The sequence below is a fragment of the Mizuhopecten yessoensis genome, unplaced genomic scaffold (assembly GCF_002113885.1).
Source record: "Mizuhopecten yessoensis strain PY_sf001 unplaced genomic scaffold, ASM211388v2 scaffold10409, whole genome shotgun sequence".
Lineage (NCBI taxonomy): Eukaryota > Metazoa > Mollusca > Bivalvia > Pectinida > Pectinidae > Mizuhopecten > Mizuhopecten yessoensis.
Window position 1 is genome coordinate 485,552 of NW_018408532.1, and position 10,197 is coordinate 495,748.

Genomic DNA, 10,197 nt, shown 5'->3' on the forward strand with positions numbered 1-10,197 from the left:
AGAAGAAGAAGTCGTTTAAAGAAATTGTTGACGGATGGACGACGGACGCCTCGGTATGGCTTAAGCTCACCTTGGTCCTTCGGACCAGGTGAGCAAATAATACCAAAATAATATCTTTTATAAAACTGAGTTTTTTTTATTGAAAATAGGAATGTACAGTTTATGTAAAGAGACATTTGCATGGTAATTAAATACAAATTGTAATAACACATGGATACAGGTACATGTATGCAAAGCCTGGTAAGCTTAATCATTCATTACCTGAAATTTGAAAAAAATAATACCTTTAGAAATTGTTTAATATTTTACAAATTTCCTTAGTGTGTTTCTGTTCTTCATATAATGTACTTGAAACTTTCGACATGAATTCATTCATTTAACTTTTATTACATATTTTCAAATATACTTGCCATTCTTTGAACAGCTGAGCCCTGCATAGTAGATTTCTACAGTTGATAACACTCGAACATGGGGGGTAGGTAGTCTTATAGAATTCTTACCTTTGAAATTTTGCCCCCTGCTACACAGTAGATGTGTTGGCCCTTATGTGTTGATGGGCCGTTAATCATTTAATACTGATAATAACTATCCAGTAGATCTTCTACCTAAGTGACAGCACAAGAATATTACTGTAAATCACAGTCATCAATGGTAGGAACTATGTTTTAAAACATAAGCAAAATACAAATTCATAACAACGGGAACATAATGTGCACATTGTTCAAGATCAATCTAAGGATGATGGATCATTATATTTAGAGCATCTAACTTCTTTTCTTATCTGTCTTATTTTGTTGTGACAATGTATCTGTCACTAAAATTGAAAAGAAAAGCATAGGTTGCTGTGCATTTTTTATGCCAATTCTCACAGCCGCAAACAAAATGATCCATCATCCTTAAAATATCAGAAAATATATTTCAAGACAAATCTATTTTATTTAGCTCCCCGATTGGTACATGTACACAAGAGTAAAAAGATTCCATTTGTATCTCCCCCTTTTCTTATAAATAGGGCACACAACAACATTTATCATGAAAAATATCTCCGAGAGTCTCTGCATCGTTAAAATTGAACAGAGTATCAGAGTAAATATGGGACATAACTTGTAAAACTCCTACACCTTTAAACAGCTCCATCACATTTATAGACCTGCCACTTAGAATTACATACATACAGCATGTGTTTAACATCAGTCATATCAACTTAACATTTTTTTCATTCTGAAGTACTTTTATACTTAGATAATTCAGTAAGATATCACTATAAGCGGTGTTGCAACCATCTGTTTCCCCTGGTTGTTAGGATATTTAGACTGCTCAGTATAACTTACCCATGTAACATATTGGGTTTTCAAATATTATAAGAAGGCTGCTAGAGTTTGTACATGTGTCTATGTCAGGATATTTCAGTGAGATAGCACTATAATTCTGCTAGAATTTGTGTCTATGTCAGGATATTTTAGTGAGATAGCACTATAATTCTGCTAGAATTTGTGTCTTTGTCAGGATATTTCAGTGAGATAGCACTATAATTCTGCTAGAATTTGTGTCTATGTCAGGATATTTCAGTGAGATAGCACTATAAGACTGCTTCTGTTTGTGCTATTACAAACGCACAAATGTCATTATTAAAGATCTGTGATTTAAAAAATAAGTCCATAACTGAACAAACACAACCATGAAGTTGATGTATTTAACGTGACAAAGCAGCTCTTCCAGGCCAAGACTAGATAACCAGTATTGAGAACATGAGAGCCAGATAATGTGTCTGGAACACAAGACATCAGATACCAACCTTTCCAGAAGATTGCATAAACATAAACATGATCAGCTGTTTAAAAAAAATAGTATTGATGTTAGTGATGAAAATAAAAAAATACTAAGAATATAAAAAATATTTCAAGTTGTATAATTATAAAAAAGATTACCCTTTCACCACTGTAGACCATAATGGACTTATCGAGATAAATGCATGGTAGAGTTTATTAAAGTTACATAGGGGTGAACGGGTTAACATAATAAATCATCAGACAGTGGCAGACCCAGAGACCTGACAGATAAAGACAGATTAGGAAAATAAACTTTCCTTAGGTACAAAAAAATACAGCAAGTGATACTACATGATCAGAAAAATTCTCTAGGAAATATATAGCAACAACTTCAAGTGGTAACAATCATAATTTTTTTCTGAGGCAACCCCATATTTCATAAGCTTATCGTTAAAGGGGTACAAATTTGGTTGTTTTATGTACATATTTTATAAAATTGACATGGGTTTTACTGCAATTTTCTGATGTTTTTCTTCAAATTTAGTTTTGCAGATTTTTAGTGGGTTGTGATGGATGAATATCGCCACAGAAAAATATATATCAAACCAATAACAAAAACAAATTTTCCTTAATTTTTCCCCCAAACTATTTTTTATGAATTTTTCAGAAAATTTGCTAATAGAAACTTCAAGTTTCTCAAAAAGCAAGTGTGAAACACCCTTTTTTCCTTTTGATATTTGAAATATACACCAAAGATGCAAAAATAAGGTACTGGTAAGTAAGTAAAAATAACATGTTTTTTCCAAAAGTATGACCCTACTTAAGATGTTGATGTGCTGAGTTAGGCGTGCACAAACGAGTCATAATAATTTAATATAGCTAGGGGGAGGATAGTGGAAGGGGCTTCATGATATTCAAACCCTTATCTCAATAATATAAAAAAAAAAGTGCACTTGGTGAAATGTTTTTCTTCGAGGCACTGAAAAGGAGTGTGGTAATTGATAGTCAATGATTTACATTGAATTCTTAAGATTAATGACTACCACTTCCTTTAATTTGGACATTATCGAAATCTGCAATTCCATATGAGTCGGTTCCTATGGCGACGAATCCATGAGCTGGCGTACTAGGCACAGTAATGTTAAATAGTGTCTGTTTGTTAAGCCTGCCTACAGCATTGCTTCCCTGTAACACAAACGATGTACCAATTAATTATTACATTGTAACACAATACATTCTTTTTGTCTAATGCTTTATGTTCAGTTGTACACTGTAATTCATCATTATAAAGTACTGCCTGATTAAGAACTCCAAAATCCATCAACAAAGATGACTGACGATCTTTGATGAAGAAAGTAAATTTTTACAGATTATAAGAAAAACATTTTCATTCCATTTTATTTCTAGCTGTAAATGGTAAAGGGTGGAATGGGTAAACGTCTTAACCGTCCCCCTGACTGCCTCCAGTATTAGAGATCAACTGGGCGAAATGTCTCTATGATTTTTGACAGCTGTCTTTACTGATTTGGCACACTGTGGCTTAGCGAGTTGTTTTCAGCGGTTCAGAGTCGAGACAATGGCCATTTGCCCTCTATGCTTGATAAAGGTCAAGACAATAGGGAAACAAACGTTTTCGAAAGCTTGCAAAGTAAGTTTTCACTTTCTGCCTGTGTTAAAAATAAACTTAGCATTTGGTATAGTGACGTAACAATTGTTAGAGTAATGTACCTCCAGTAGCAGAGCTAGACTGTTCCAGCCCTGTACAGCTCCAGTGGCCTCCCCTTCCTTCAGAGGCATGGTCCTGGCTGTAACATCAACATCACACTACATCAAATGTATTTCATGGCATAGGAATTAATACATCACAAAATACCTCGTATTTACAGATTAAAACAGAAATAAAATTGAACAACTACATTTTCATAATAGTATGGGGAAAACGCGCCGAGATGTCGAAACGTAAGTTGATCGGCGATTCTCTGGCATAGGAATTTGGCTAAACTTTCTTTGTTAACAGTTACCTATTTAATAATACTTTTCACAGAAACTAGGGTAACAAAACAGTATGTATCAATTGTATCTTTTATTGATGTTTGACATAAATAAATGTGTTTATCGGTGTTTGTCTTTGAGTTCCGTGTACCAAGGGAGATTATCTCGTGTCAAATATGGCAGTCTGCCAGAATCGTCGATCTTTTTATGAAAAAACCTACACCTATGTATTCTGCGCACCCCCCACTTTGGGCATTAAATTTCTCAAAATAAAGTGCGCCAATTACACAAGTTTTTATGGTAATGGCCTGTCCATGATCCTTAATGTTGTTTAAACATCATTGCACTGTGACCCTGATTAAGTTTTATCATTAATGATCTAATATATGCTATGGTTAAATTAATGACCCAATATCAAAAGCAGTTTTATGATATAATTGACGATTTGAGGTATACTGGCATTTAAGACATCACTGCAGGAACATTACATAGAAAGCTTGTGACAGAGGGCATGCATAGAACTTTTCTTCTCAGACTGTAATACATAGCATGGTTTATAGAAAATAACTGTTCACAGCTGACTGCTAAACCTTACCTAAATCATTGGTCAGTATAAACTTCTTTTCACTGGGGAACAGGAAGAAAAAGATGCCCTTGGCCTTCCACGACTGGCATCCACCCTGATCCACACGGGCCGCCACAAATACTCCTGTCGTACCGTTGACGGGACCGATGGCAATATCTGCACTCATGTAAACATCACTCCTGTTTAGGGCAAAACAAGGGAGATAACTATCAGAACTGTTGTTTACATAGTTTATGTATTATTATGTTATATATTATGGCTGACTGTTGGACTAGAACGATCAAGACCTAGTACAAATACATATTTCATTTTTGTAAATATTAAACACTTTAATTAAAATGAATCAGGCTGTACATAAAACGCTAAAATATTAACATTTGCATATTCCACAGGGGATAATGACACACCTCCACCGATCCGCTCCTATATTGAATTGAGTTTTTAAGGATATATATAAACTGTAACATGTATCTCCTTTTCCAAAAGAGTTCCGGGCTAGTACTTTTAATCTGAAATACCTGGAAATACAAACCTTTGTATATAAATTTTAGTAAATGTCATTATACGTTCTCCACAGAATTGGTCATTACAACATCAAATGTAATGTGTTACCCAGGTACATGTAAAAATAATAAAGGCTCTTCCTGATATGAATACGATGAGGGGAGATGGAATTTCTAATTGACGTCAGATTGATAATGAGATCTAAAATAATAGCTTAAGTTTACATAGTGGGCCTATAAAACAAATCAGGGTGGTGGGGGTCACAAAAGAAATGTCACTCTACCCCCTCAGTTCTAGTATAGCCCTTTATTCCAGGGCTATATATTATAACAATATTATAACAGACATATTTTTGTATACAATATAAGGTTTAGAGGTGTAGATGCATTACCAGGTAAAGCAGAAAGTGCATGCACACTGTACAAAGTTTATTGATCAACGTTTTAAGAGACCAAGGTGCATGTACATAACTTGTTGCAGTGTGAAATTTGACAAAGCTGATTAGTAACCATGGCAACCAGTACAGACAACAACATCGGGTAGAAATAGAAAGAGTGAGATCTCTGTATATTGTATTCACACAAATATCACGATAAATACTTATTCATAGGAATTCAGTAGATCATTTTGATATGTATTATGTATTGCATAAATGTAGAAGGCTGAAATTTCCTAAAACATATTACTGTTATAAATAGCTCAACATGCTAGTCTAGAGGCCAAGACTGGTGATATTTGTGGACAACACAAAAGACTCCATTCCGCAAATTCTCAGGTTTCAAAGAAAAAATGTTTAAAAAATGTTGCGTATTGAGTTAAGTGGTTTTTTTCAATAGCATATTCAAGTGCTAATGATCTAAAGTTGCAGGATCAGAGGTATCTATAGATTTTCAAATAGGTTACATTTTAACCAAAGGAAGTAATATGATATCTCAACCTGTATCTAAAAAGTGACTCTAGAAAAAGCAAATCATTTATATTTTCTGATTAAAAAGTAAACAATTTTATATTAATGTACGAGAAGAACCAATCATAAATCCATTTTTTTTCACAATAAAATTATTCAGACCCAATCTATTATCATCACATTTCTTGTAAATGATAGAATTACAATTTTATGATAACATAATCGCAAATAACTATGCAAAATTAAGCATTTAATAAAAATACAAAAGCCAAATACCTATTTTCTATTAGTAATCATTTGGTTGTTTACAGAACTATTGATAATGGAGTTCAGTAATTTACTTTGCTAGCTCACTGTATTCAGTTTACTAGGTTCTTGATGGATTCAGATAAAAAGGAGGATGTACAAGTGATAGACAAAAAGGCTATGACAGAATGGAGATGATCACAGGTTTAATGGTTTTTAATTGATAGATCTTTCATGCAATGACCAATGTTTTCTTTTGACAATTTAACCATTACGTTCTATGTAGTGAGTACAATGAAGCCACATTCAAAAATACCCCTACACACAAAGAAATCCAGAATACTAAACAAGGTTCTACTGTATATAGACTATATAAAGGGATTTTGGTTTTGTAGGATATGAAAGGATTTTTTTTTAGCAGGAAGCAACGTACCATGTTCTACCTATGAGGTTGATGGGTGTGATGAGAGGAAAGGGACACCAGAAGATCGGATGTTTCAGCACGACCTGTCGAAGGACCTGGCCGTGACTAGCGTCATTTGACCTTGTGACCTCGAACGAGCCAACCTGCTGCGCAAAGTTGAAAGGCTCGGAAAAATCAGGAAAAGCTGTGAAAATAACAGATCGCTGTCTTTTTGAAATACTTCTACAGTAATACAATATAAAATATGATAATAATATTTACAAATCTGATTCAGGACTGTAAAATAAAATATATTGGTGGATTAAGATATGGGATTGAGGTCATAGTGTTAACTCCTGTCACATCGACTAGCAAGCAGACTTTAGCAAGCTTGGGGGTTCTTTTAGGGGTGTATATGTAGGGATTAAAAGCAAATTTTTAACATTCGATCTTGCCAATATTTATGCAAATTGGTTTCATCCATTTTGTATGAAGCCCACTAGGGCTTTCTGTTAATGTGGATGTAACCAATTATTATGCAACAGAAAGTATTATCTGAGTGCCCAGTACTGTTTTCTGTTCTGAGGTAATTCACTCCATTATGAGTTCAAGCTATTGGTGTTTATTGTATAAGCAAAGCTGTTGATGGCACAGCTTTTGCCCAAGATCTAAGAGTTTTCCTGATCTAGACAGTCTTTAAATTGATTCAATGGATCATAGCAATGTTTTGAAACAGACTATATTAAGCTACCCTTTCATATCCTGTTTAAAATATAATATGTATCTGAAAGAAAAATAATACTTTTGTGCAGACTAAACTGAAGTATATCTTGATTTTGATTAGTTTAGATATCTGGCCAAAACGAAATGTTGTCCACAAATTTTGACCAATCAGAGCCTCAGGACTGGTTCTGACCATTTAGAGTTGCCGACGAGGTTAAGCGACTTGTTGACAGCATCGGCTTTACACCAGAACGTGGGAGTCTGTAGTACAGCTTGACGGAGAACGTTGCCATGGGGATGATCTCCTGATACGATCTCATAAGAACCGGTTTGTTGAGCAAAGTCCACAGGCTCGGAGTGTAAAGGGTAACCTGTTTAGTGGTACATATTCAAATATAACACCGGTCACAGCTGTTTGGAAGTAAAGCCTCAATGATCTAAACACTGATGACCGGAAAAACTCACCATCCAGACATGTTGATACTGTCATGTGTCAATTCCTGTTTCCTTAATCAAGAATATTTTATTATTTCAGAATATTTTCAAATAACAAGTGTCAAGGGTAAAGATCATTCCATTGTATTTAAAACAGTCTAATTATATTACTTACATTTCTGTATCATGCAGAAGAAAAATTATTTAATTAACTCATTCACCCCTAAAGACACATTTGAACCCTTCCCATCCAAAGGTTGGAATAGTTCATTAAGAAATATCAGGGGTGAATGAGTTAAGCAAACAAAAACACTTTGAACAATTGAGCAAAAACTTATGGATGTTGAAAATAAAATTATACAATAAATCAAAACAGTTTTAAACATTCACTACAATATAATGGAAAAGATATTTAAGTTAAAAAGAACTGAAGTTTTAAAATTAATTTGTGAACTTTTAATTGAGCTTTATTCCACACTTTCTCAAAAACATTCTCAAATTTTGAATGTCAGAAAAATGATCGATAAAAGTATCAATGTATTTTAACCCAATGATGATGGGTTGCTATGGCAACACCTACCTTCAAAATCCTCAGAGTAGGTGTTTGGGAATGGTTTTCGGGCAGGTGGGGCTGGATATGTGCCTTTAGTACCTCCGGGAAGGGAGGTCAAGGTGTATAGCTCATCAACCCCCACGGACAGTGTCACTCTCCCATCCTGTACCTGTCATACGAAAAACAAACACAAGGGAGAACGAGATTCAATTTCCACAAGAGGATGTTTTTCGGTTATATGTAAAGTTCAGAGCAACAGATGTCTCATTTCAGTGTTCCATTATTTAACTTTGGCTGCCTCACTTTAACAAGAACATTTATTATGTATCCTCATCCAGATCACAAGTACTCGGTAATCAGAGTGTCAATGAATTTGATAAACAATTTTTTATTTTTATAGGGAAAATATGAAGGTGTAAAATTACCAAATGTTACAGAATGTCTTCAGGAAGACCAGAAACTTAGCATGCCATTTCCTCTAAATGACAATAAAATGACATCAATTAAACTGATGACACAGGATTAAAAGTGAGTATACACTTGCTCACCTTTACTGGAGAGAGCTTTTTAAACAGCACAGATGTTTCATTCTTCCCAAAGGCAAGTTTACTGTACCACACATTCAGCTGCTGAAACTTTGCCTGAAAATTATTAGTCACACAGTCAAATTTTGTACAAGAAATCTTCTTTAATAATTAATTGTACCTGTTAAGGATAATATCATTTGTTTTATATTTAGAATACCTTAAGATGTTATCCAAATCCTCCCACACATAAGTTTCAAGACAACAAGCATCAGGGCAAATTGGACAACTACCAATTAAATGAATTCATTTCAAGTACTATGAGAGAAAGTTGAAATTATCTGGGAGTGGAAATGCTTGCATTTTTCGTGTAAAGTAATAAATTAGCACGCAAAAGTATCTGTATGCAATATAGATATCAGAACAATATTGCCTAAGCAAAGAATTCCACACCACCATCTATTTGAAGAGTCACAAAGCAAACATATTGACAATGAGTATTTCCACTTTTACAGTACTAGTATATCATCTTCAGCTAGACTGACAGCAGTAATAACCTCAAAATATACCTACCTAGTCAAAATAACAATGGGTGCAGAAGACTTTTTTAAACAGCTGTAATAACACTTACCCTTCATATTATATGACTGGATAAATATTTGACCCCTCATCTTACATGATTGGTTTATCCCCCGACCCTTCATCCTGACGGATTAGTTTAACCTTTGACCTCTCATTCTATTTGAATGGCTAATCTGCTGACCCTTCATCTGATCATCTATCCGTATGCATATGATTGGTTTATCTTTTGACCCTTCATCCTATCTGAAAGGCTAATCCGCTGACCCTTCATCATCTATATATGCTTGGTTTAACCTTTGACCCCTCAACACAGTGTAACAGCAGAGTGGTATCCATGAGGACCCACACAACTTACCAGGACACCCCTGAGCTGCAGCGTAACATTCTGTGCTATGACGTTGTAAGCAGGAAGTGCCGGTCGGATACACAAGGAGTGGTCATGGCTCTGTCAAACATCAAAGGGAGATAACACATTATCCTATATAGCTGGGTAATATAGCTGGGTACTACCATTTAAGGATCCTTGTACCACTGTCAAACCTGTAACTACACACATATGAATCTGTTAGTTCTGGCATGATTATACCTTTGATAAATTATATCTGAAAATAAAACCATACCTTTTCGGACTTTTTTAAACTTTATAAAACACAACAAAGAACAAGAGGCCCATGGGCCTTAACGGTCACCTGATATATTTATACAGAGAGTTGATTTTGTTTTTAACATGAACAGAAATATTATTCAAAGTGACAAAAAACAATAAAACCACCTTACTCAATATCTAGCATACAGATTTCAGACTAAAAAGGATTTGAAACTAGCACCTCTGATTCTTAACAAGGAAAATGAAGAAATTTTAGCACACTGACTCCTTTGAGCCCCACCCTACAGCCCTTGGGGGTAGGGCTGGCTCAAAATTTTCAAAGTATCAAACTGTCAATTCAAGGTTATAATTCCAATCAAGTTATTA

The 10,197-nt window shown here is 34.6% G+C and overlaps 1 protein-coding gene across 2 annotated transcripts in view; it reads right to left on the bottom strand.

Annotated features, from left to right (window-relative positions):
* Window positions 1-1,930: 1,930 nt before the first annotated feature.
* The window catches only part of LOC110460487 (galactocerebrosidase-like), a 17,580-nt gene continuing 9,313 nt past the window's right edge, over window positions 1,931-10,197 (bottom strand). Inside the window, exons 12-18 of one of the 2 annotated variants that reach the window (XM_021513432.1) lie at window positions 9,580-9,669; window positions 8,667-8,759; window positions 8,146-8,287; window positions 6,438-6,612; window positions 4,357-4,526; window positions 3,498-3,574; window positions 1,931-2,954 (exon numbers count right to left, since the gene is read on the bottom strand). In XM_021513432.1, the coding sequence (XP_021369107.1) occupies window positions 2,802-2,954; window positions 3,498-3,574; window positions 4,357-4,526; window positions 6,438-6,612; window positions 8,146-8,287; window positions 8,667-8,759; window positions 9,580-9,669 (900 nt within the window). In that variant the 3' untranslated portion in view covers window positions 1,931-2,801. Of the gene's footprint in view, window positions 2,955-3,497; window positions 3,575-4,356; window positions 4,527-6,437; window positions 6,613-7,323; window positions 7,502-8,145; window positions 8,288-8,666; window positions 8,760-9,579; window positions 9,670-10,197 lie in introns of both variants that reach the window. The other variant, XM_021513431.1, reaches the window with a different exon arrangement.